The following is a 27175-nucleotide window of genomic DNA, read 5'->3' as shown; positions in this document are numbered from 1 at the left end:
ATAACTAGTTAAAGTTAAAGGAATACTCGGCTCAATAGAGCTCTGACTCTTTGTCAGCCTGGCTACAGTGCTGAAAAGAAACCTGGGGTTGTTCTTATTTTCTTCAATTAGTGATGAGTAGTAAGATGTCCTAGCTTTACGGAGGGCTTTTTTATAGAGCAACAGACTCTTTTTCCAGGCTAAGTGAGGGTCTGCTAAATTAGTGAGACGCCATTTCCTCTCCAACTTACGGGTTATCTGCTTTAAGCTGCGAGTTGTGAGTTATACCACGGAGTCAGGCACTTCTGATTTAAGGCTCTCTTTCTCAGAGGAGCAACAGCATCCAAAGTTGTGCTCAATGAGGATGTAAAGCTATTGATGAGATAATCTCTCTCACTCACAGAGTTTAGGTAGCTACTCTGCACTGTGTTGGTATATGGCATTGGAGAACATAACAAAGAAGGAATCATATCCTAAAACCTAGTTACGGCGCTTTCCGAAAGACTTCTACTGTAATGAACTTATTCCCCACTGCTGGGTAGTCCATTAAAGTAAATGTAAATGTTATTAAGAAATGATCAGACAGAAGGGGGTTTTCAGGGAATACTGTTAAGTCTTCACTTTCCATACCATAAGTCAGAACAAGATCTAAAGTATGGTTAAAGTGGTGGGTGGACTCATTTACATTTTGAGCGAAGCCAATTGAGTCTAATAATAGATTAAATGCCGTGTTGAGGCTGTCATTCTCAGCATCTGTGTAGATGTTAAAATCGCCCACTATAATTATCTGAGCTAAGCACTAAGTCAGACAAAAGGTCTGAAAATTCACAGAGAAACTCACAGTAACGACCAGGTGGACGATAGATAATAACAAATAAAACTGGTTTTTGGGACTTCCAACTTGGATGGACAAGACTAAGAGTCAAGCTTTCAAATGAATTAAAGCTCTGTCTGGGTTTTTGATTAATTAATAAGCTGGAGTGGAAGATTGCTGCTAATCCTCCGCCTCGGCCCGTGCTATGAGCATTCTGACAGTTAGTGTGACTCGGGGGTGTTGACTCATTTAAGCTAACATATTCATCCTGCTGTAACCAGGTTTCTGTAAGGCAGAATAAATCAATATGTTGATCAATTATTATATCATTTACTAACAGGGACTTAGAAGAGAGAGACCTAATGTTTAATAAACCACATTTAACTGTTAGTCTGTGGTGCAGTTGAAGGTGCTATATTATTTTTTCTTTTTGAATTTTTATGCTTAAATAGATTTTTACTGGTTGTTCGTGGTCTGGGAGCAGGCACCGTCTCTACGGGGATGGGGTATTGGGGGGATGGCAGGGGGAGAGAAGCTGCAGAGAGTGTGTAAGACTACAACTCTGCTTCCTGGTCCCAACCCTGGATAGTCACGGTTTGGAGGGTTTAATAAATTTGGCCAGATTTCTAGAAATGAGAGCTGCTCCATCTAAAGTGGGATGGATGCCGTCTCTCCTAACAAGACCAGGTTTTCCCCAGAAGCTTTCAGAAGAATTTCAGAAGTTTCAGAAATTTCAGAAGTTCAGACTGCTAAAATTGCCTCACTTTTTCATTTGATTATTTTGGTGCTTTGTAGAACAGTGATTCAGTGTAGAGGTCATTTACCTTTTAGGAAGTCATGAGAAAAAAAGTTTTGCACTCATATGTCAGATTTTTTTGTTTGTTTGGTTTGGGGTTTTTTCTACATTTTTTCCAGAAGGTATACGAGAGACTGAAGTCCAGGTTTGATCAGGCTTCTTCCATGAAAATCTTTCTCTGCTTTACTCCACCTTAAAGCTGTGACTATGCACAGTTTCTGCAGTCAGAGCCGCAGAAACCTATAACTCCTTTGGAGTTGTCTTTTTGGCTTCCCTCACTATTGTCCTTGAATGGTTACTCAGTATTTTAGATCACCCTACTCCATACAGATTTACCACCAAGTACCATGCTGTTTTTATTTCTTAAAGATTGATGTAAATGAGGTCTTCACTTGGATCTCTCCCCTGACTTGTCTCAAGAAAACTGGCTGTAAAAGAGATGATTTGTATTAGGCTGGGCTTACACTGTGCGATTTTTGGCCCTTTTTCAGCCTATTTTTCACTCGTGCAAGAATTTTTGGATCGCGCCGAGTTTCAGCTTAATCGTGCGTCCTGCGTCGTGCACTCTACATGGAGTAACGAGCTGCGTTTAACATCTCACGACCACCTCTCGATGGGGAATCGTATGGTCGGATGAAAATCAAACCTGTTTGATATTTTGGTCGGCCGTTGTGACTCGTGAGGGTTCCGCGCTGTTGAAGCAGTGCTACAAGCGTTTACGCACTGATTACCTCGTTCACTGTGCATGTGCAAACACCGGCAGGAGAGCAAGCAGTGATCTCATGTAAAGTCTGGTTTTTTTTTTTTTTATTGCGTTCCCTCGAATAACCTAATATCATATTAAAGTTCATGCCTATCAGCACGCACAGTGAGTGGAATCAGGTGGGGGGAGACTGAACGCAATATGCGCATGCGCGCGCGCACACACACACACACAGCAGACAACAACAGATTTAAGACAGATGAGCGCAGCTGTAAGACTCCGTATGAAATATAGTTTATTTATACAACAGTGTAAGTAGCAACACCTGTTATGAATGTTATGTTGTCTTTTTACCTTCCTCTCGTGAATCATGTTGCTGTCTGCTGTGAGTGCGCACGCCTGCATATATGTTCAGTCTCCCCACCTGATTTCACTCACTGTGCACGCTGATAGGCATGAATACATTTAAAAAAAAAAAGAAACGCGACCCCGACGTGGTTTTGAACGTACAGTGTGAGCAGTCAGATCGCGTCAGAGCATCGGGCCGTACAGTGTGAGACCATGAATCGTGCGCGCTGAACTTTAAACCCTGCGGTTTTGCGCACAGTGTGAGCTGGGGCCAAGTACAACGACTTGAAAATATTGTACAGTGTATGCCCAGCCTTAAATGAATCCTTATATTTGATTTGGCCAATGGCTGTAATTCCTAAATAGTCAGTGCAGCAGTTTTTTTAAACCTTAAATAAGAGCTGAAGTCTGTGGAACTGAAAATCTTAATTTTCATTTAAACACCATTGTGGTGGTGTACAGAGGCAAAAAAACCAAAATGTTTTGCTTTTCATGCAGGTACACTTCCCCCAGACAAGCGGGAAGACAATGACCAGTCAACCCATAAGTGGATGGTGTATGTCAGAGGCTCCAGGAGGGAACCCAGCATCAACCACTTTGTAAAGAAAGTCTGGTTCTTCTGCACCCAGCTATAAACCCAATGACTTGGTGGAAGTCAGGTTTGTACCAGTTTAAGCTTTACTCACACCTATGCCCTTGTAATAATATGTAGATGGAGTAGGGGTGATTGTTAAACTTGTTATGATTGGAGTTTCCCCACACCTTTCCATGAAAACACTGGCAAAGTAAAAGGAAACTCTTTTAGATAATGGCACATGCGTAAGGGCCAGTTTGCATGAGCTGACGTTTCTGATTCATGGCAAGATCACAATGTGTACCACGCCGGTCTCAGCAGTAACAAGCTGCTGCAAAAATCCTGCATTGGCCAGCACACTCTTGTGGATGCAACACTCTAATCCCCATTACTCATAGCTCAAAGGCACAAGTAATATTTGTGTCTGTCTGTGATAGTCCAGTTAGTTAAGACCTGCCCTGTGGTTTTATTGTGAAAGCTAAGAGTTGTTCATTTTGCTCGACTCGGCTGGACACCGTCGTTAGGTGGAGCCTGTGACATCATTTTAGCACATAATGAGTCAGACATGGAAGTCAACATCTGCATGACTAACTACTGTAGACACACATAAATCATACCCACAGTTTAAACACGTGTAAGACCTCACTGAGTGAAACAACAGGGGTGTGGTACATTGGTGTTGCACTTAAATAATTTCCAATTGACCAAAACTTGTGTATCCTTGATTGCTGGAGGGATTTCTGAGTTCTAGTGTGTTAAACTAACTGTGGCACATGATTCAGTTTGCCTGTGGGTTTTAATATTTTAACTTTTATACCAGTAAGCCATTTTCATCGTGAGCATGCAACCTCATGATTCAGGTGGCAAGATGCATTAGTAGTTGCAAATTTCAAATAATCTCCCACTAACTGACTCAGGTCTGCATTCACTGTGAACTCCACTCAGGCCCCGTGCTGACTCCTGACATATCCTCACTGTAGAGGTAGAGATCAGTGGAAGTAACAGAAGCAAATGCACCAAAGTACACACACACACACACATCTGCTCATACAATTTTCATAAATGTCCCTCAAGCTTCAAAACTGAAGTAGATGCAAGAAATCTTCAGAAAATTGATTTTAACAGATTCACAGTCTGAGAAAGTATTAGTGAGTTGTGCCATTTGTATTATTTTATAGAATTGTCCCGCAGCTTTTTTTTGGTTTTCCTCCCAGATTTGCACTTATTGAATGTGTGTCCTCAGTGAGCCTCCTTTTCATTTAACCCGTCGTGGATGGGGCGAGTTTCCTGTGAGGATCCAGATCCACTTCAAAGACCCTTGCAATAAACGTATTGACATCATCCACCAACTAAAGGTCAGATCACGTTACAGAGCACATCATCACACAGCTTGTCTTCTTTTCATGCAGTATTTCCACATGCAGATTTCAGTTTGATGCTTATACACACCCTGACGTGTCCGATTTTTCTTTTTCTGTCTTGACTTCTGTTTTGCTACTGTAAAATTGTGTATGAGACACTGTACTCCTTGGCGTCTGCACAGGCCCCTTAACCACTTAAATACTACAGTCTATGCATTTTTTAAATTCACTGCCTTATGAAATCTGTTGCTGTGCTCCTCCCGCCCCCCCGCCCCAAATAAGAAATGTTCATCGCTTATTTCTGTGAGGTCAGAATCTTATGAAATGTTTTTTAAAGTTTATGCAATCTAGAAATTAGGTCTAATAGCTCAATCACCCCTGTGGAATGTGAGAGCTGTTGATTCAAACATTACTTGCATCATTAACTTTGCTGTTTCTTCAAACAGAATTAGTTACAAAGCATTTAATATTTGTTAACATTTGCAGCCACTGTGGATTGGATGTAAGTGGCTTGTTAGCTACATGGATGGATGACATTATAGCTGGGCTTACTCTGTAACTTATGTTTTCTTACAGCTGGACAGAACATACACTGGGCTGCAGACGCTGGGGGCAGAAACTGTAAGTTGTGCCTGATAAGTTTCTGTTAAAATCACTTGTTTTCAGAGGTTTACTTTGATGAGGACCTTGCTGCTTCCAGGTGGTTGATGTGGAGTGCACAGGAACTCACTGGAGGAGGACTACATCCCTCAGCCCTCTTCCTCCAAAGGGAGTCAAAGAGCATCTAGTCCAATGTCAGTCACCTCCATGACCCACAGCTATGGACGTCCCATGTCTCCTATGTCACATTATTCCATTATTGAAAAGGTATACATGCTTTATTTTATCATTAAAAACAATCATCAAATAATGTATTTGCATTGTAGGAATTAAGGCAGAATGGCTGGTCGATTGGTGTGTACAGTCAGGCCCATAAGCAGTTGGACATGAGTACAAACATGAGTGAAAATGTAAAAGTGACAAATCATAGCCCTGCGGGTCTCGTCATTAAAGCAGGTGCGCGGTCAGGGTTCACAGCCACGCAGAGGGCTCTGATCTAACGTGGTTGTCTTTGGTTTGTCACACCCAGGGATATGTGTGAAATTTAACACCATATTACAGTACGGCAGCTAGCACGCATTTTGTTAATAATCACCAGCCTTGAATAAGGCCTGCCTCTTTTAGGCGCTGGCTCTGAGCTTTTGTTTGAAAAAAATAAACACCCGGGCTTTCAATCAAGGAAATACAGTACCCACTTTCCTCGAATCGGTGAGTGTCAGTGCTGAACTTAATTTCGTACCTCTGTTGTGACTGTGCACACCCAGACTCCTCTGTCCGGTACATGCGAGGGGTTTTTGATGGAATTGCACTGTGACAGGTGTGGAACGTTTTGTCTGATCTGAGCGCAAATCCAGTATATACGGTGTTTATTACATGGAAAACCACACAAAAGCATTGGGCTTTTGTCCTGCGAGTGCGAGTATCTGGTTTATATGATGGGCGGTTTAGGCGAGTTTTACTGTGCTGTGTGTTTTATTTGTTTTCTTTACCCAGGGTTTGGCACATTTCAGATCTGTTCCAAAAGCCTCTTTTTTGAGTGATGCATTTGGACGTTGTTACACTCTTTCATCCCATGGCATTCAGGACAAAATTTAGGTCAGATCAATACGCAGGCCATAATGGATCTCCAGTGGCAACCCTGAACAAACAGGAGCAGCCAAAAGAAAAAAGAACACTTTTAACTGTAACACTGTCCCTGACCCTCTCTTAAAATTAATATCACTATTAATCTTTATGACAAGCTTCAAGCGTTGAGTTACATTTTACTGACATGGTGTGAAAAATATCTCAGGAAACCAATTTTTTTAGATATCGTTCTTTTTGTGGCATTATTAGCAGAAAATAGCTGGCTTTCGATCTATAACCTTTCTGTAGTCATGAAAATATGTTGTTATTAAAAAAAAAAGTACTGATATATGGTGAAAATCACAATTTGCTGTTTTTTTTTGTTTTTTTGAGTTGGAAAATTTTCAGACAGTGCCACCTATTTTGACCTGTTATACATTTCTATTTATATAGGCACCCAAAAAAGTTATGCATGGCACTCACAAAACCATATTTGAAATTTCAAAACTCCAGTTTTTAGGTATTCCATTACATTGTCAAAAAAAAAAAAAAAAATCATTTGCCAATGACAAACAAGCAAAGTTGAAAATCACAACAAAATTTAGACATTGGAGCGGGAACTTCTAATACTTGTCTACTCCAAATTATTCATGGTAAAATTTTGATATTTCACACAAACACTGTGAACATAATATGTTAACACACAAATAATAATTTTTTATCTATTGGTAAATACAGTGTGATTATGTCACAAAGTAGACAGCCAGCCATATCAGAAGTTGAATGAAATGAAAAAAATACTGCCCTGTGTAAAAAAAAAAAAAAAAAAAAAATCTCAAAAGATTTTCATCCTAGCTCAATGAAAAACATCTTTCTATTGCCAAATATATGTCGATTAATGAGTTGTATTTAGATTTCTGCATCTCCTGTATTTTTTGCGATTATTTTATTTTATTTTATTTTATTTTTTACAAAAAACCTTCACCGTGCTGCTGTAGAGCTATTTTGAAAACATGGTGTATGTCATACGAGTTGAGATCTATTACTGAAACAGATATATCTATCACCAGGAATGATGTTCCTGCTCACTACAGAAAAAAGCACGCTGCTCAGGTCAACCAATGATACTGTCATTGTGCAGTGGTATAGAAATGGAACCTTCAGCAGGCTTAGGTCTTCAATGTTGATCTCCTAGCTGAGAATAGCGTTGATGCAAGCAGGGCTTCTCTCAATGAAAATACATTGCACCTCTACCATATGGCACTGTCTGAGCTGAGACAGGACTAAAATGTTAAGAATATTGTAGAATTCAAGAAAATAAGTTCATATGTTTTGATGAATTTATTTAAGCAACCTATGGTGAGACCGCTGTCTCGTAGGTCTGTAACACTTAGTTACTGCCAGGGTTAGATATAGCTTCGGTTAAGTTCACATAACTTTTTTGGGGGGGGATAAAGATTTTGTATTATGTCTTTCGATTATACTGTATATTGATAGGTATTTTGCTCAGCTAGAAACAGCATTTTTATTGTGTTATAAGAAAGTTTATTTTTCGGCTTCTATGTCAGTAAATGTAACTCAGTACTTGAACCATGTCTTACTTTCCATTAACTTCCCATTTTCCTAACAGCAGAGGCAGGGAGGTCTGCAGCGAGTCATAGTATCAGCCTTTCGTGTGGTGAACGCACCCCAACTAGACCCAAAGCCAGTGACCGGATCACTCTGGGTTCCCATGGAAACTCTGCATTCCAGCCTATCACAGCAAGTTGTAAGATTGCCCCCCAAAGCCAGGCATCCAGCCCTGTTGAGTCTCCTGGAAAATCGTTCCAACCAATCACCATGAGCTGCAAAATAGTGTCAGGTGATCATCTCATATAGTGACCTGTAGCTCTTTCACAACATTTTCCACGGGATTTTATTTCATATTATTCACTCACAGTAAGATATTTTGTTAAACTGGATTTTGCTGATTTTAAACATTCTTTAACCTGACGTTGATAAAAAATGACATGCTTCTAAAAGGAACGGGTTGGTGGTGAGGGGGTGGTGTCAAGGCATTGGTGGAAACCTTTCCTAAGTTGATTGTTTTCTCCCCTCAGGTTCCCCACTTTCCACACCAAGCCATTCGCCACTGCCCCACACATTCGACCCCCTCCACTCCTGTCCATGCCAAACAGACCTCTTCCTCAGTTCTCAGCAACCCTTACGTTATTGTTGACAAGCCAGGTCAAGTTACCGGCATGGCCTCCTCAGGTACAGTACACATCTCCCACTTGATGTTAGAAGGATGTATGGAAAGGAAGTGAATCTGCATTGAAATTAAGAAGCAGAGTCTGCGTTGCCCACATAAATGTCTGTGCATAACAGCCCTTTAGCTCACACTTTTTTAACCACTTAGTACTGTTTTGTTTTCCGATACTCTTTATCAAGCATCAGTCTCCCCTTTTGATTGCTCCACTTTTTTCTTTTCTGTCTCATGCTCCCTCGATATTTTGCATTCATAAATTGCAACTCATGGTGAGGTAGCTACATGGTACTATGGTGATTTTTGCTGCTCTATTTCTGGGCAGGATTACACATTTGCATGAAGTTTTAAGTTCGTAATTTATCAATACTCAAAATGTGTCATTCGGTTCTACTCTTCGCGTCACTTTCACAGCTGTATTTCATGTCCTCCAGTCACTTCCACATAAAAGGTCTTATTGATAAATTGCTTTCTCTATCTCACCCGCTCAGGGTTGGAATTCTGTTCAGTGCTATTTTTGCAAAGTTGGATGAGGTTGGTGTGGGCATTGTGGCTGATTCACAGGCTTTTAAAAAAAAAAAAAAATTTTTTCTTCCCCCTGAGGCACAGAAATTTCACCTGCACTCAATTCATTGAGTTAGTGAAGTGTAGCCAAAGCTTCACTTCCACACCCACACTGTGTAACCCTGAAAAACCTGCCACCCTGGACCACAATAGTCTGAGTGAATACTGTATGTAACCAAAGGCAGCAAGAGCAGTGAGACATCAGCACTGCAGTCTTTTCTTTCTGCACTTATTGATTGTTTGTGTGATTCTACAGGAAGCCCATCGGCTAAGCAGTCAGCTGCCCAAGGGACTCGGTCTCCTGCCCCCAAAGTTCACACAGGGACCTTCCTCTCCTCAGGCGTGAAGGTGAGTTTGCAGCATATTGTCAGAAAGAATTGTCCAGTGACAGTATTATCAGACAACATACAGTATCTCTCTACTGATATATGTCCCAAGGATTTGAAGAAAGTATATCTCCTTGTAGTATCTGTGTCTTTAACGAAGCAGTTTGGTGTTATAAGACAAATTGCTGCTGACTTCAGCATATCCTTGGCAAGCTATTTAATTGGGACAATACGTTGAAGAGGGGAGGGAGTTTGCAGGGAGCATTACCTCATTGTGTATCACTCTTACAGTGTCAGTGCTGAACTCAATGCCACCCACTCTCACATCTTCCCACACAATGTCACTTTAATTTCAGTTTCACTCCAATGATAATGATGACTGAGGTTTAGCTGTGCTGTCTCTTGAAGCCTGTTAAAGCCCATGCCTAATGGAAACATGAAAACATGCAATGATTCATTCATTTCAAACAATTCACACACTCCTAGTATCTGTGAACTGTTTTTAAAAAAGCTGAGGGTTTTAATTTGTATTCAAAATATCCACAATAATTTGTTTTGGGGCTCTACATTGCATTAAATGTCAAAGTCTCGACCTCTTGTTGCTCTTCTAAAACATGGTGGCTTTGAGTTAATCTCTTCATGTGGACTCATTACGTGTACAGGTTATTATCAAGCAGGAACCAGGGGAGGTTTCAACACAACAGCAGCAGATGGTTTCTACAGTAACCAACCAACAGCAACCTGCTGCTTCAGCAGCACACCAGTTTGTCACAGTGAAGGGAGGCCACGTGATCTCCATGTCAGGCCAGAAACAGTCAGGAGGGGCCACAACTAGTAAAGTCAGTGTCTTTCACTCACTCACACACACACACATCTGGTCCTCGTGTTGAGATGGTGTTTTAAATGGGTTGTTTGAAACTTTTCTTATTTGTAGATGTTTGGTATTCCAGTTAGCTCAACACTCCAGTCTGCAGTCAGACAGGTGGCTATTGGCAGTGGGCAAATTCTGGTTGCCAAGGGCAGTTCCTCTGCCTCAAAGGTGATAGGTGGCAAGCAGGTATTGGCTCAGGGAGTTGCAAAGGCCATCGTAACTGGACCCAGTGGCTTCTCTGGTCAGCAAACTGCCTCCAAAGGAGGAGGATCAGGAGGCAGTAAGAGTGGAGGTCAGGGTTTACACACACACACACACACACACACACAAAATCTCAGTCAGTATGTCATGATTACGACAATCTACTATTATTGATGCACTTTATGTACTTATATGTTTTACTTAGTTTTGCTAAAGTGATAATGAAAATATATTTGGTGTCGTTGTACTTAATAGTTCAAAAGAAATATTGCTTGTCACAGTCATCTACAATGGCCCTGTTTACACCTGGCATTAAAATGTGTCTCATATTCAGATATGATTTTAACCTCATCCCATTTAGACCTTTAATTAATATATGTGTCCGGTGATCACACTGTAATCCAGTTAAGCTCCAGCATGCAGCTGACGTCACACCACTTCACTTGTGGTTTTTGCTTTTAAAGTATGGGAAGAAGCTGTCTTCATCAGCCGGAATGCTTAAGACTGATTTGGATATGGGAAGGCAAGACTTGTGGGAGAGGATGAGGTTCTTAACTTGTATTCTCCATCAAACTTATTTTATTTATTTATTTTAGTTGAGGAAGACTGGTTGGGGTTATCCAGAACAGACATGCACCTACCCTCAGCCACACAGTCATAAGTTTGCCATTTGGAAAGAAAGAAAGGGGGCAAAAATACTTCACAACTGCCTATGTAGTTGTTGTATATGGATTAGCAATGCATTCCCATTTACAACCCGCAAGTTGTCCTCTAGATGTTGTTCCAGCTAAGGTGCTGAAAGAGGTTTTTAACACTGTCGGGTCTCCTAACGTTTCATGTCTTAGTTCAGGGTCTGTTCCAGCTGCTTTTAAACATGCTGTGGTTCAGCCCTTCTTAAAAATCCTCACCTTGCTTGTCAGTTTTATCCAACTTTAGACCTGTCTCACATCTGCCATTTCTCTCTAAGGTTTATATAGTTACAGTCAGTTTTAGAAAACAATCCAATCTGGATTTAGATCAAGGCACAGCACTGAGTCAGCACTTTTAAAAGTACCTAATGACATCGCTGTGTCGGTGGATGCAGGGAATCTTACTTTGTTGGTTCTGTTGGATCTCACAGCAGCCTTTGACACTGTGGACCACAAAGTACTTGCTTCCCAGGTAGAACATCTTGTTGGCATTCATGGCATTGTATTTAAGTGTTTCAATCATATTTGGTTGAGAGGAATTTTTCATTATGGTCGCTGACCTCACCTCATTAAATGCTCCTCTTTGTTGTAGTGTGCCACAGGGTTCTATTCTTAGCCCTATTGTATTTTTATTGTACATGTTGCCATTGGGGTCAGTTATGTCTAAGCACAATCTGTCCTTTCAGTGTTATGCAGATGATCTGCAAATCTATCTGCCTAACAGGACTAATGAAAGTAATGCTTTGACTTCACACACACACACACACACACACACACACACACACCACACACACACACACACACACACACACACACACACACACACACCTTCAACCGCTTAGTCCAGTTAAGGATTGCGTGGGGCTGGAGCCTATCCCAGCAGTCATAGAGAGCAAGGCAGGGTACACCCTGGACAGGACACCAGTCTGTCGCAGTGCTTTGACTTCATTATTTGTAATTGTATTCATGATGTAAAGCAATGGCTGTGTCAAAATTTCCTTTGTCTGAATGATTGTAAAATCCAGACCATTGTGTTTGGACATTCTGCCATGTAGAATGTTGTGTCCTTAAACAATGGTGTTCTGGCTGATTATTTAAAACCAGCTGTGAAGAAATCGGAAGTGATATTTGACAGTTGTTTGAGGTTCATTCAACAGATAAACTCTTTTGTCAAAGCAAGTGTTTTTCCAGCTACGTCTCCTGGCTAAAATAAAGCCCTTTCAGTGGACGTGATCTTGAGACGGCCGTTCATGCTTTCATTGGCTCCAGACTTGATTATTGTAATGCACTTTATGCTGGCGTTAACCAGTCTTCTCTTGTATGCCTCCAACTTGCGTAGAATGCCGCAGCTCATCTTTTAATGAACACTTACAGGCGTGAGCGTATTATGCCTGTACCTTACTCACTCCACTGGCTTCCAGTTTTAAAATTGATTTTAAGGTTTTAATGTTTATTTTGAAAGCAATCATTGGCCTTGCACCATCCTTCTTGTTTGAAATTTTAACTCTCCGCACTTATAGTAGGACATTACGAGTGTCTGGTCAACTTTGCTTGGAAGTTCCAAGGTCAAAATAGAAACTCTGGGGTGATCGTGCTTTTTTGGTAGCTGGCCCCAGACTGTGAAACAAGTTACCTGCTGATTTTAACAATATTTCTCACCCAGCACTTTTAAATCAAGGCTCAAGACTTATTAATTTAAACTGGTGTTTAATACCTAGTGGTGCTGTGACTTTTTTGTTTTGATGTGCCTCTTTAATTCTATTGTATGTTTTTTCTTTTATTTTTGTGAATTCTTGTTCCTTGATTTTACTGTAAAACACTTTGGACACCGACTGGCTGCTGGAAAGGACTATAAAAATAAATGTTGATTGATTGAGTGTTTTACACTGCTGTTCATTGTGGTCACATTGTGTCCTTGACCACCTCCGGAGGTGGTTTAGTTGATCGGAACCCAGTCCATCCTCAGTGTGTTGTGGTTGTACTGACACCTGTCAGTTCATGTGGCCAAGCACGAACCGATTTCAAACCGATCACTAAAAATGCATTTTAATGCCACGTGTAAATTGGTTGAATGAGCATGCTCAGGTCTTTACTTCAACCAGAATGCTAATTAAAATCAATTAAATTTAGATTCATTGAGTTGCAGAAGAACAACTACTTGTTTTCAAAATTGCTAAAATTAAGAATTTTTGTGTGTTTGTTTGCGTGTATTTGTCCTTAGTGATGGCTACCCTTCAGCTGCCAGCCAACAACCTGGCTAATCTGGCCAGTTTGCCTCCGGGCACCAAGCTCTATCTGACCACCAACAGTAAGAGCCCATCGGGGAAGGGAAAGCTACTCCTCATCCCACAGGGTGCTATCCTCCGAGCCTCCAGTGCAGGTCAGGCATTTTTAATCTTGCATAATTCTTATTACAGTCACAAAATAATAGTGTTTTGTAGTACTTTCCCTTCTTCATTCTACACGTATCGACATGTCAACTATTAAAAGCCAGAACCTCAACAACAGAACAGAACCTCAAATGTTCACTTTATTTGGTGTTTATTTACTTTTTTTTTTTTTTGAGAAAATGTTAACACTTTTTCCACATTTCAAATCCAGTTCCTGAATAATATAAATTTCTGATAATATTGCTTTTCAAAATCCTTCTGTGACATCTTGAACAGAAAAATTATTGTAGTAAGATACTTGCCGGCACTTTCTGCTTCAAATGCAATTTAGGAAGAATGTGCCTTAGGTTTTTGAAATTACTCAAGATTAAGGCTTGATTAATTGTGTTGTCATTTGGATGCAGAAAACAACTGTGTAGAATCAAATGTGTCTGGCTGTCTGTGTGTTAGGTCAGCATTCCCAGAGCAGCTCATCGGCAGGTACCGGAGGCTCTCAGACTACCAGCTCCTCTTCCTCGTCAAGCAGTCAGCCTTCTAATCTCTCCTACACATCCTATATCCTTAAACAGACCCCCCAGGTAACTCAAAACGCATACATAATGTCGTACAAACATTACAGATGTGCCTTTTTTCTAAACGTTTTTTTCTTACCTCACTTTGGTCTGTAATTATTGTAGAGCAGGTAGCTCAGTAGATAAGGAGCTGCCATGACAGTATGCAGAAGTTGGCTTCAAATCCCATTCATGCTGCCTGTCTTTGACCTTGGACATTCATCTGCCTTGTCCCAGTTGACCCAGCTGTAAACGGGTACTGGTGATGGCTGGGGAAGTAACCTCTCTCTGACTGGCAGCAGTGGGCCTCAGGAACTATATAGGACTTAATTGTTCTAATTCTTCTTTCAGTTAAATTCATTTTATTTATATAGCACCAACTCACGTTATACATCACCCCAAGGCGTTTCACAAATGTAAGGTATAACCTTACCCACCCCCCTAAACAAGCACACTGGCAATAGTGGTAAGGAAAAACTCCCTTAGACATTCTTCTCTAAATCAATCAATCAATCAATCAATTTTATTTATATAGCGCCAAATCACAACAAACAGTTGCCCCAAGGCGCTTTATATTGTAAGGCAAGGCCATACAATAATTACGTAAAAACCCCAACGGTCAAAACGACCCCCTGTGAGCAAGCACTTGGCGACAGTGGGAAGGAAAAACTCCCTTTTAACAGGAAGAAACCTCCAGCAGAACCAGGCTCAGGGAGGGGCAGTCTTCTGCTGGGACTGGTTGGGGCTGAGGGAGAGAAGCAGGAAAAAGACATGCTGTGGAGGGGAGCAGAGATCAATCACTAATGATTAAATATGACATGATTTGAGCACTTTACCAAACATTCTCATAGAATTGTAAGAAAACTCAAGCTTTATCCATTATACTTATACTTAATAGGGCAGCGCAGTCTCGTTTGAGCCCCCGTGTGATATCGCAGGATTTGACCATTTCAGGGGACAGCCTGCCGTTGCACAATACAAACAGCATTACTTCTAACAGAAGAATGATGTACTGTTTTGTTTTCGGCTGCAATCACCAAAGCAGTTGCAAAGAGTGCAGTTTTTTCGGTTCCCAGTGGAGAAGGGAAGACGAGGCAAATGGGAGAGGTGGTGTCTGTAAGTTTTATTCTACACACCTTGACAGAGTAGCTCCATTCTCTCGCCTTCACAACTGCCTCGATATGTTTGTGCTCCAGGTCATAAACAGACCACGACACAAGTCCGCTTTCCACCTCATCGTCACTTTTTCTTTGCATTTTCACTTTGTTTGCTGTGTAATTTGTCCAAAAACTCAGAGAAACTGCCATGTTTCTGATGTGGAATCAGTGTTTGCTAAATACACTGTACTTCTCCTGTGTTACTAAAGCTCTCTTGATGTTTCAATGAACTGTCAGTGTTGGTTGTTTCTGAATATTTCAGTTCAATTTACTGCACCAAATCATAAGTCACTTCAAGGAGCTGTACATGAATAATGTCCACACCTGACCCATCACATCAGCCAGCACATTTGAGTAATCATTGAGGTGATTGGGTGGTGAAGTATGTTTATTATGTATCTCTCGAAACAATCTGAATCACAAAGCATGTTGTTTTTTGGAGCATTTTAATATTGTTTGTGGTGTTAAATGGTTGAAGAATCCATTTGAAACTATTCTGAAGTTGAAATATAATGGAACAAAAATTGGTTTTAACCACTTCTCTGGCAACAAAGGAGTGTTGTCATCATTTTTTGTGTGTGTGTGTCTCGATGCAAACACATTATTTCTTTAATGGGCTAAGAGATGTTCATCATTTTGATGTCAGTGATGCAGCTTAAGATGCACCAGAAGCATCCTGAAGATTGGTCACAATGACCTACTATTTCTGGGATAATAGAATAACTTGGTCAGTTATGAGGTAAGGCTAAGAGGTGTTTATCAATTTGATGTCATTGATACATGTTGTGATGGACAACAATGAATGTATTGAACATTAGGGACTTTCACCTTGTTTTTCTGGCCAAGTAGATCATTATTCATTCACCAGTCAGACTGTACTTCGTATCAACTCAGAGGTTCTTACATGTTGTGATGGACAACAATGAATGTATTGAACATTAGGGACTTTCACCTTGTTTTTCTGGCCAAGTAGATCATTATTCATTCACCAGTCAGACTGTACTTCGTATCAACTCAGAGGTTCTATGTGCAAAAGTGTATGATGTTTCCTTTTTGGTAGAGTACAATTGAGATATTGGTTGGCTGATAATATCGGCCGATACGAGTCCTTCATAAACATACCTGTATCAGCACTTTTATTTTTTGCAGATATGAAAACAATAAATAAAATAAACAATACAGAAAAACACTTTGGCTGTTGAAATTATTGTCATTATGTAGCTTGTCCACTTCCATTATTTAAAATGCTGTCAAGAATGGGTGGGACCCCCATCACCCCCCTTGATCACATGAGTAACAAGAGACAGAGACAAAGCAATCACTTAATGTACTTTTTCAATCAGAGTGGGCATTTTGCAGCGACAAGAAACAAGTTGTCGCTATGCCGCGAGGCTGGTGGCACCAAAATAGACAATTCTGTTTTATGTAAATGCTGAGCAGTGTGACACAGCGACTGCCAATCCAAATGAAGGTAGCGTGATGTACATTGGTTGGCTGTTGGTTATATTGATATTATTACTATTTCTAATAATCATGTTTAAACTGTAAAACATAAAGCCTCAGTTGCATTTCTTTGTCATGATGGTTTGATAATGAAATTTTAAGAATCATTGCCCTTTTTTCTGTGTATATGGGCAGGTAAAGTTCCCCAATATCTGTATCGGTTCCAAACAAATCTATATTGGCCAGGCTTTGCTTTTTGGTGGATAAGGTGAGTAACTGCAATCCCCTGATCTGTTTTTTAACAGATCAGGGGATTGCAGTCTGAGGGGGAAATTTAATTTAAAGCATCAGTGGGCACGAACAACATTAAAAGGTTTCTGTATTTCTGTCTGTGGGGTGAGGATGTGGAACAGATTGGGAGTGGGGCTCAAGCAATGTCCAAGCATGAACCAGTTCAAACAGCGGTACAAAAATATGTTTTTTTTCTAGGTATAGGGAGGAGGAAGGGTAATGAGGGTTAGGGTGTTTTTGTTTTTTGCTTCGGCTTGTAAATATATAGTATTTTGTATGTAAGTAGGTATGTGTAGGTGTATATTTATGTTTGTGTATATATATGTGTATATTTATATATATATGTATATATGTGTGTATGTATGTTGATATATATATAGATAGATATATAGATATAGATATATAGATATAGCTATCGGTTTAGGTGTGTAGGAATCTATGTGTATATGTGGCAAAGGGTATTACTGGTTGTGGGGAAGAAGGGGTAGAGATAAATAAGCTGATGCTTCACCCTACCCCTTTTCGGACATGTTGGGTACACAGTAGGAACTTTTTTGTTGTTGTCTTTACTGATCTATCTTGTAATTGTTGTTGTATCAAATGTTCGAAATAAACAGTTTTCATTCATTCATTCAACTTGATAATTGAGTTATTTCTTTATTGAAATACAAAAGAAAATCTCGCATTAAATGTTTTGGCTGGAGTAGGACAAATGTTTTAATATTTCGATTATATATATATATATATATATATATATATATATATATATATTTTACACACTTAGGAAGGGGGAATTATAATTTTTTTTATCCAATTTCTGAAGTGCCTAAATCCTTCGCACAGTACTAAAAGTGTAAGAAACTATTCTAACAAATAATTGTTTACTTGCTTAGAGTCATCACAGTTGCTACATTATGAACCTGATATGTAACCTACTCTACCATACAGCAGAGGTGGGACGAAGTCACCATCAAGTCACTCTCAAGTTATCAGTCTGCAAGTCTCAAGTCAGTTTGCAAACAATTGGTGGTCATTATGACTTGAGACTTGACTTGGGGCTTGCTGATTGATGACTTGAGAGTGACTTGATGGTGACTTCGTCCCACCTCTGCTGTACAGTGTATAATATGAATTTCATGATTGTCTTATCCTTAAGATGGGGTTTTGGAAATGGGAACAGAACTTTGAGAACTGGACTTATGATGCACTTTTAATTAAATAATATTAATACTGATTTAGGGCTATATTGCTAACCCACAAACCAATTGTCCTTTCCCCCCATCAGGGCACATTTCTGGTTGGCCAGCCAGGACAGAGTTCAGGGAAGCAGGGTGGCTCCAGTTCAACAGGTCATACATCATCTTCAGCGAGTGTTACCCAACAGGCCATCCGAGTGACGCCTGGACAGAAGGCAGCCATTCTGGCTCAGGTCAGTGTGTGGAACCTGTTTCAGACCTTTAAAGACTTCAGAGTTACATGGAGTGTCTCATGCTAACTTACCAGTCTTTCTTTCAGTAAGAATCCTCACAACACTGACAGTACTGTTTTAAGGTTGCATCTTTTGCTTACGTTCATAATCAAGTATTCGACCAAGTATTTTTCATTCAGCCAAAGGGACTTTTATACATTACAGCAGTATATGGATGATGTCCACTGAGAGGTGTATCTGCTGTCTGTCAGTGCACTTAATATGTGTAGTATACTGTGCTCCCTACCCCCAATTACAAGTAAAAACAGTATCTCCATAAGCTGGGACAGCTCACTTTACTGGCTAACCGTGACACTGGCTGACATGAACAGCTCAACACACTTGCTAAATGTTGTGCCACCTAGGCAGATGATTCTTTGTTGGATTTTGTCATCTTTATTTCATTGATAGATGGCAGGAAACTCAAGTGCACAGGTGAAGTTGTCCGACGGCTCTGTTAAGGCAGTAACTGCAGCAACAGCGGGTCACTTATCCAAGTCTGGAGCAACCACATTGAGGATGGCATCAGGACTCGTCACTGGCGCTAACTCCACAGCAAGTTCCGTCAGCGCGGCCACAGCAGGGAGTCAGCAACAGGCCAGTATCACAGTCTTCTTTGTCTTTGAATACAGCTTCATTGTCAGGACCAGACCTCAACAAAAACCTTGCACATGAAGGGATATAGGATCAGTTGTGGAGACTCAACTAAAGAGAAATGAACTCCTTTGTCTTTTAAAATTCCATTTAACCAGTGACCTGATCAGCACGGCTCACTCTGGGAGCTGCACTGAACTCCACAGCAAAGAGAACAGAGCACAAAAGAAGCAGTCAGTGTCATTTTTGATCTTCGAGGCTGACTTGAACATGCACATACAAGGGTACTTCAAAATATTATTTGTTGGCGGGGGGGATTTTGCTGACCCATAAACAAAAGTCTCTAGAGGCTCAAGATGGGGCCTTCTTCCACGATGGGATGCCATCTTCATGCAGTATTTAGCTAAGTTGAAAATACTTTTATCCTACACTTTGATACAAAATAAGTTGCAGCACATATATATTGCAGTCAGTGTCCAAAGCAGGAACATCCCTGTGCATCAGACTGCAGCACAGAATTCATGTTGCCACGTCAGGCCCACTGTCATATCACAAAATGAACAAAACGCTGACATAAAGTCCTGAGGAAATCTATCATATTCATATGAGGGAAGTTAAAGAAGGTCCTAACAGTTTTACTCTGTCTAAAGTGAATTTTAAAACCATCTACCATCTCAAAGCTAGTCCTCCGGTGTATAACTGTAGTCTTTTCAGTTTTGCTTTGTCAGCTAACGTTCACATAAGACCTGCTCAATATGTGTCGACATTACAGTTACATACAGAAAGAGGACTTGTATTTATTTGTACATCGCTCTACATTTTCTCATTGTCAGCTGTCTTTTTTTCCCACTCTCTTAACAGGTTGCTGACGGAGGGAAGTCTGCTTCTCAGCACCCATCACTCTTGGTGGCAGCCAACCAAGCAGCAGTTATCAATGCAGCCAAGAGTGCCAGTGCTGCTGCTGGCAGCAACCTGTCAAAGGGTGTTATGGCAACTTTAATCAAGAGTGCGGGCAGCTCTGCCACGTTGACCAAAGGTGCTGCCGGTTCAACTGGGAGTATAGTAACAGTTGCAAAAGGTGTCACCAGCATGCCAGGCATCAGTATGTCTAAAGGAGGAGGGACGGGGAATGTGGGGGGTGTGCCTAAAAGTGCCAATACGTCATTGGTCACAGCAGCTTCTCTAGTCAGCGGTATGGCAGCAGGAGGCGGAAAGACGGCTGCCACTCTCTCAGGTAAATAATCTTATGTGTCCGCCTGCATTTAAATACTTATCCTTCCTGTGTCTTAAATGCATCATGTTTTCTTCAGGTATGCTGAAGATCCACTCTGGGGGCTCCAGCTCCCAGCAGACAGTCTTGACAATTCCTGCCAACCAGCTCAAACAGCTGGGTGTCAGTGCTGGGTCCGGAGGGCTGCAGACCATTCTCATGCCTGTTGGAAAAGGTAGTTACCTGACTTTAAAACGCACTAGCTGGCTATAGTCAAACTTTATTGCAGACTCCAACGTCCAAATAGACATACCATCACATACAAAACATAAAGCAAATATATAGTATAAGAAAAGGTGTTTTATCACATAATATAAAAAAAAACCCCAAATAAATAAATATATATACACATACACACACATATACGTATATATATACATATACATATATACATACATACATACACACACACACATGTACACACACATAAATACATACATACATAAAAAAGTGCTTATGCAAATTCAATAAAAAGGCATCTAATAAATAGAAGCAGTAAAAAATGCCATTAAAAAAGTGCATACACATTCTATAAAAGGCACAAATACCAGTGTTTCCACACATGGGATTGGTATCTAACAGAACTGCACCTGGGATTGGTCAACTGCATAATGAGATTATTCCGGGACCCCTGCAGTCTACATATAAACTTACTGAGCAATACTGAGCAATGTAAATTACACGTTGAGCTAGCAATGTGGCAATTATGTAGATAACTTGTCAGTTAAACAGAAGAATTTTTAGTGAAGACGATTTTTGAAGAAAAACTTAAATGAATCAATTAGAAATGCTCTGTTAAGTATGGCACATGCTATATTTTCTGTTGGTTTGTGTATTATTTCCTTTCTTGCTAGCAAGCTGCTACTTGTATTTTATTTACATATCACCTGGTAAACCTGTTTGCCTATTGGGACAGTGACCCATCGTGTACTCTGTTGTATATAGTTGTGTCTAAAGGCCCAGTCTCCAGTACTCCTTCATCTGTCAGCACCACCCCAGGAGCAGGTGGAGCCGGAGCCTCTCCAGGTCCTGGTGGCCAGGCTGCCACCTCACTTGCTGTGTCTTTGGCACAAGGTGAGACAGGTCCATCCACACTTTACTCTCCTCTCTTCATTCAGCTATCCTTCTTCATTCCCAGTTTATAATTTTCCTCCAAACTGCCAAAGGTAAGCTTGGGTGTCATTCTGTTTCAGTTCGTCTTATTCTCCCTGCAGACATTTCCTGACAGATTTGGTTTTGTACTGCAGTGTTTGATGAAACACTGGTGGCATTTGTACTGCAGTTTGAGAACCACTGGCCTAAACTAGTTATACTATGTTATACTATATAAATTAATATTTGATATATGCATGTGTAATGTGTGCACTTTAAATGTGCAGTCAAGTAGTGCAAAATGTACTGAGGTTTGCTTTGTGGCTCTAGCTGCAATGTATTCTTGCAAAAAAAAAAAAAAAATCCATCATTGCACATTCTCTCTGCACATGAGACAAAATACATGTTTTAATCAAATTTTTCATTTGTTGTGATGTGTATCTTTAACAGTAAAGATGGAGCCAGGTGCTGGCACAGCTGGCCTGGTGCCACCGGTGACCGCTTCTGCTCTCAGCATTGTACACGGTGCCTCAACCATGACTGCTGTCAAGCAAGAGCAAGGGCTGGATAATTCAACACATGACCTCATCAAGTAAGGACAACAGGAGTGATGATTTTGTTTTCAGGAAGTCTGTTTTGGCATTTGGCAAGTCTTTGCAGCTAGTTATCAGCGTACTCCAGCATCATTGCATAATTTATATTACGATGTTATGATTAATGTGTCCACCATGAAGATCAGTAAAGCTATTTTATTAAAGCTATCACATAGCAGTTGTTTTTGTTTTTTATTTTTGGTGGTGTTAATCCTTATCTTTGTGATTGCATTCCCATTAGTACTGAGCACATAGAGACCATGATGCAGCTGCTGACAGCTGTGGTGAAGAAGTTCCCTCTGATTGTGCCAAATAAGAGTAAGCAAGCAGTAAAAAGACAAACACCTTATATAAAAAACCAAACATCCCTGTCAATCTGGCATGAGTTAAATGGTTTAATTCTTTCTCTTTTAGCTGAAGACTCCCATCCGTTCTGTGCCTCTTCCACAGAGCAGTATTATTCCTGGAACATTGGAAAGCGCAGAGCGTCAGAGGTAACGGGGTTGTGTTTTGTGTCTTTTCTATGTGGTCATGAATAATGAGACTACCAAAGCACTGTAAAAGTGCAACCTGATAAACTCTCACTGTGACAAAATCCCTGTCAAGTCAGTCTCATGTCTTGAAACGACAAGGCCCTACGCTTCACGCCAGGCAACCTATTAGCAATTTCAGCCAAGTTCTGGCTCATCCTTTTAAAAATGTTGCCATTTTGTGGTGTGCAAAGTTCTCATTTTAGATGAACATGCATGCAGTTTATTGCGAATTCTAACAGCCAGAATATTTTCAGTCGAGGTTTGGATTACCTCCTGTAGCTGTGTAATGACAGTAGCCAGCAGAGCTAAATGTGGGAGGTCGACATTCCGTTGGTCAGAAGAGAGCTTCACAGCAAGGCACATTTCTGCTGTATGACTCCATGGCCATCTCCAAGCTTCTCATAGCATGACTTTATCTGCATCACAAGCATCTGCTAGGCTTTACAGCTTGTCGCCTAAGTTATGGGGTGTGACATACTGTTGCATTTAGTGTTAGAGTTATACGTAGACTTGGAAATGTTGATATATCTGTCCCATGACTTGTCTAAAGAAAACTGGTTATAAAAAAAATGACTTGGATTAAAAATAATCCTTATATTTCCATCTATTTTCTATACCTGCTTACTCCAATTAAGGGTTGGGGGGCGCTAGAAATGGAGCCTATCACAACAGTCATAGGGCGTGAGGCAGGGTACACAATGGACAGGACACCCATCTATCACAGGGTAATCAGTATATTTTTTTTATCCAATTACTTAATGGCTCTGTAGATGGAGGCTACAAGTATTAAAATGACTGTAATTCCTAAATGGTTCATGCAATATTTTCTGTTCAAGGCCTTGAATTAAAGCCTAAAGTCTTCACTACAAGCTCATATGGATTGTTTTATTTCAAATTCATTGTGTTGGTGTACAGAGGCAAAGTTATAAAAATCATCTTACTGCCCAAATACTAATGGACCAGATATTGGATTTCCTTTCCCATTATGCTGTACAACAATGTCAACAATTTTTTTTTTTTTTTTTGATTTGCAGATAAACAACAAACACCCCCAGTCTGTCTGACATTGGTCACAACAGTAATCAACTGTTTTGCTAATTAGACCTTAATTTTTGTGATGAGGTAAATTTGAAATTATTCTATGATGGAGACTTCGAAAAGACAGCCACTTTTAAACAGTTCAGGGGTCAGTGCCTCCACCCCAAGTGGGTGGACTTTCCAAAATTAGCAAATCGTACACGAATAAAAATGATATCATTTGTCCAGCATTATGCAGATGTGAGGAGACACTTCATGGAAAATCACCAGGCCTGAGAGTTCAACTCTGGGTCATCAGGCCTGTTGTCATGGACATTTTCCCCTCCTGCAAAACCCAAATTATCACCATTTTTCACCAGTATGTTCATTTTCTTCAAAAATTAAGTGCTTTACTCAAATTACACCCTTAAATCCAAATTCTGACCTTATAGTTTCCTTTTAGAGAAAACATACATTTTGCACACAACATATTTCCCTCTAAACACCTGTTAACGGTTATCTGTACTGCACAACAACACCATTTTCTGGCATTTGCATATCATCATGATAAGTTTGTCATTAGCATGTCGTCTGCCTTTGGCAAAAAATAAAATACGCCACAATTCTGTCAGTCATAGAGTTCATGTAAAAATGTCACTGATTTTATTTTATTTTAGCCTCTTGGGAAGAGGCAAAGCTGTTTGTGAGGTTGTTCGTTTCAAGTTTGTTTGTTTCTTTCTTTCTTTTCATAGATGCCTTTTTAATTTGTGGCACTTTATATTGTGTTTAATGTTGTTATTTATTTATTTATTTAGTTATTGTAAAATAAAGGCTTTTTCTCAACTTTACAATACAAGTTGAATTCATTAGGAAATATCCATTTCCCACATGAATTTTGACTGTTAAATAATTAGTTAAATTAGTTGGTTATCAATTTTTGCTAATTTGTTTATGGTTGATTTTTTGATTTGAGATATGTTATAAAATGCATTTCATGAAAGGTCAGGCATGTAGGGGGAGTGGAAACCGTTTGTTCAGATTTTCTAAAACCTTTTTAAACCCAGAAATGCAGGAAAGGGTGTAACTTGATGTAAAATCGTCAATAATTGGATTATCTAATCTTTTCTTAAGGGCCCTGTCACACTTAGCACGAATCAAACCGACCCAGGCGGAATGTCAAAAAAGCCATAATTCGTGCCACATCTGCGAGGGAATACGAATTGTGATAGACAGCCGTCCGACTACACAGACTGCGCTGCGACCCGCCCCAAATGATTCGTGCACACACCATGCACATTAAGCTCCTGAACGCAGTATAAATGTAGGTGGAACACATTAGGATTACCCAGACAGCTGTCAGAATGCAGTGAGAATATGACGAATGCACTCACATTGCCGTACGAGTGCGGTCCGATTGCAGGTGGAGAAAATAATCCAGGAGCACTGGAGATGCGTTCGTGGTGCGTTCAGGCACAGGACATTTGGCCAGGATTCGAAATGGCCGATCAATTTTGAACCGCCCCTTGAACATGGTCAGAATGCTTCGAAGACCGTTTTCATGCCGTACGATTATTTAGATTGCGGTCAGTCTGCAGTCCGACCAGCGTTCGATATTTTTCCAACTTGACTGCACCTCGACTGTTTTGCACATGTGCAAAACATTCAGGGCAGTGGCAGGAATCTGCCCGACTGTTTAGACTGCTCTCATAATGCTGTCCGATGTCCTCGAATGCACCTCAACACTTCCGGAATGTGCGCTAAACTTTCATTTGGACACCACTTGGCCTCTAATATGATGGGGGTATAAGCAAAGCAGTAAAATGTTTCAGAATACATCTTTTTATCTACAAGTCATGCTAATGAATCAGCTGTAACGTCCATCTTGTAACATCTATCACATGGAATTTTTCAGAAATAAATAAATAAAAAATCTGCTAGTGGGGTAAGAAAAATTTACTTGGTAGATTTCTCAAAACTAGCAAACTGTCTAGGCACCGAATAATCACAATGTGCCTTAAAACTGGACAGAATTCTTATTTTAAGATTAGCCTCTGTCTTAAATAAGGAAAACAATCTTGTTCCTTTGCCTGGTTGATTTGAATTCAAATTTCAATTGCCTTTCCTTGTTACTAGTTAAATACAGCTTGATTTTGGCTGGAAAAAACTTAAAAATAAGACATTTGTTCTTAGGTAAAAAAAAATGTTTGACAAGATTATTTTTCTATTTAGACAAAAAATTAAGTCAAATTTTCTTTAAACAAGTCTTTTTTTTTGTTTGTTTGTTTGTTTTTTACTTTCTTAGATATCAGTTTTTGAGGTGACTGAATATCTTTTCTTTCTTGTCTAAATACCTCAAGATCTTAACTATACCCGCATGCAAGATTAGGGATTTATGGCTTCAACTGGTTAAAGACTGAGACTGGTTGAAATGGCTCAGACTCCTTACAAATGTAACGTCATGGTGGAATTGCCCAAATGATTATCCAACTAATCATGAATTAATAGTAGAATATGCGTTTGATGAATTGATTAATCCAAAAATTAATCCACAGATTAATTAGTGGCAAAAAAAAAAAAATCAAGAGTTGCAGCTCTACATTTACACCTTTTTTTGGGAGCATTCAGACTGATTTCTTCAAGTAAAGGCTGATTCTTAAATCCGTCATGATGTCAGAGTGGCTGCACTCATGTCTTTAATAATCCAGGTCTAGGGTGTTTGTGTTGTCAGTAATAATTTATATTGTTTGCAATTTGGTTGTCTTTGTAATCTGTCTCTGGACCCCTGACTCAGTCCAGTTTCTGCTCACCTCATGTCTTCCCATCAGATGTGCATCTCAGCCTGGTTGTCTCTTTGCAGTTGTTCCTAATGGGTTCATCGGTGGCTCATACAGACCAACCTGTGTTTTTTTTCCCTGTTCTCTTTTTGTATGGCTTAAAAGGTTTTGGTCAGACGTGGATATTTATATCTACACATCACTAATTTACTTGTAGAGTATTAAGAGAGGAGGAGCTGGGGGAGGTGTGTGTGGATCGGGAGGGCTGGGCGGCTTTGCTTGAGCTGCTGCCCCCGCGACCCAACCGGATAAAGCGGAAGAAAATGGATGGATTTATGGATGGATGGATGGTATTAAGAGAAAGATGAGTAGGCTGGGAAGTATCTCTTACTGGGTCGGAACGTATTGATCCCTGTCAGAGCTGTGCAGTCACAAAATGCTAATCAGATGATCTCAAAGCTTTGTGGCCTAATTTGCACTTTAACGTAACATTATAATGGACATTATAATGTCTCCATGTAGCTTCAGCGAGCCGTTGCAGTAAAGCGGGTTATCCAAGATGTTTTGGACCGCTCGCCCCGCCTGCAGGCCCTCTCTCCTCCAAAGACAAGAGAGGTGGTGCAGTGGTGCCGGCAGAGAGGCTACACCCCACCTGACCCAGAGCCCCAACGGAAAAATGATGACGAGTCCATCGAGGACATCCTCACACAGATAGACAACGAGCCTGGTGAGTTTGTGTATGCGCGTGCATGTGCTCGCTTTAGTGCATATAGCTTTTACAGGAAGATAATTTGCTGTGGTTTGTGAAGTCGTGGTGTGGCTCTTTTCTTAGCAGCTAAAAGCAGATCAATAGTTTCCCGTCAGTG

At 40.3% G+C, this 27175-nt stretch overlaps 1 protein-coding gene across 1 annotated transcript in view; it reads left to right on the top strand.

The window, feature by feature from the left end:
• yeats2 (YEATS domain containing 2) overlaps nucleotides 1-27175 on the top strand; it is a 65779-nt gene that overhangs the window by 30238 nt on the left and 8366 nt on the right. Inside the window, 17 exon segments of the mRNA XM_034182591.1 lie at nucleotides 7853-8101; nucleotides 8340-8386; nucleotides 8388-8493; nucleotides 9306-9397; nucleotides 10038-10214; nucleotides 10310-10538; nucleotides 13358-13516; nucleotides 13977-14104; nucleotides 18254-18397; nucleotides 18848-19033; nucleotides 19892-20264; nucleotides 20341-20475; nucleotides 21246-21374; nucleotides 21843-21984; nucleotides 22227-22303; nucleotides 22400-22479; nucleotides 26832-27036. Of these exon segments, the coding sequence (XP_034038482.1) occupies nucleotides 7853-8101; nucleotides 8340-8386; nucleotides 8388-8493; nucleotides 9306-9397; nucleotides 10038-10214; nucleotides 10310-10538; nucleotides 13358-13516; nucleotides 13977-14104; nucleotides 18254-18397; nucleotides 18848-19033; nucleotides 19892-20264; nucleotides 20341-20475; nucleotides 21246-21374; nucleotides 21843-21984; nucleotides 22227-22303; nucleotides 22400-22479; nucleotides 26832-27036 (2658 nt within the window).

Source organism: Thalassophryne amazonica, chromosome 12 (assembly GCF_902500255.1).
Source record: "Thalassophryne amazonica chromosome 12, fThaAma1.1, whole genome shotgun sequence".
NCBI classification, from domain to species: Eukaryota; Metazoa; Chordata; class Actinopteri; order Batrachoidiformes; family Batrachoididae; genus Thalassophryne; species Thalassophryne amazonica.
Note: the sequence above shows the minus strand (reverse complement) of the source record. Positions and strands in the feature narration are given on the sequence as shown.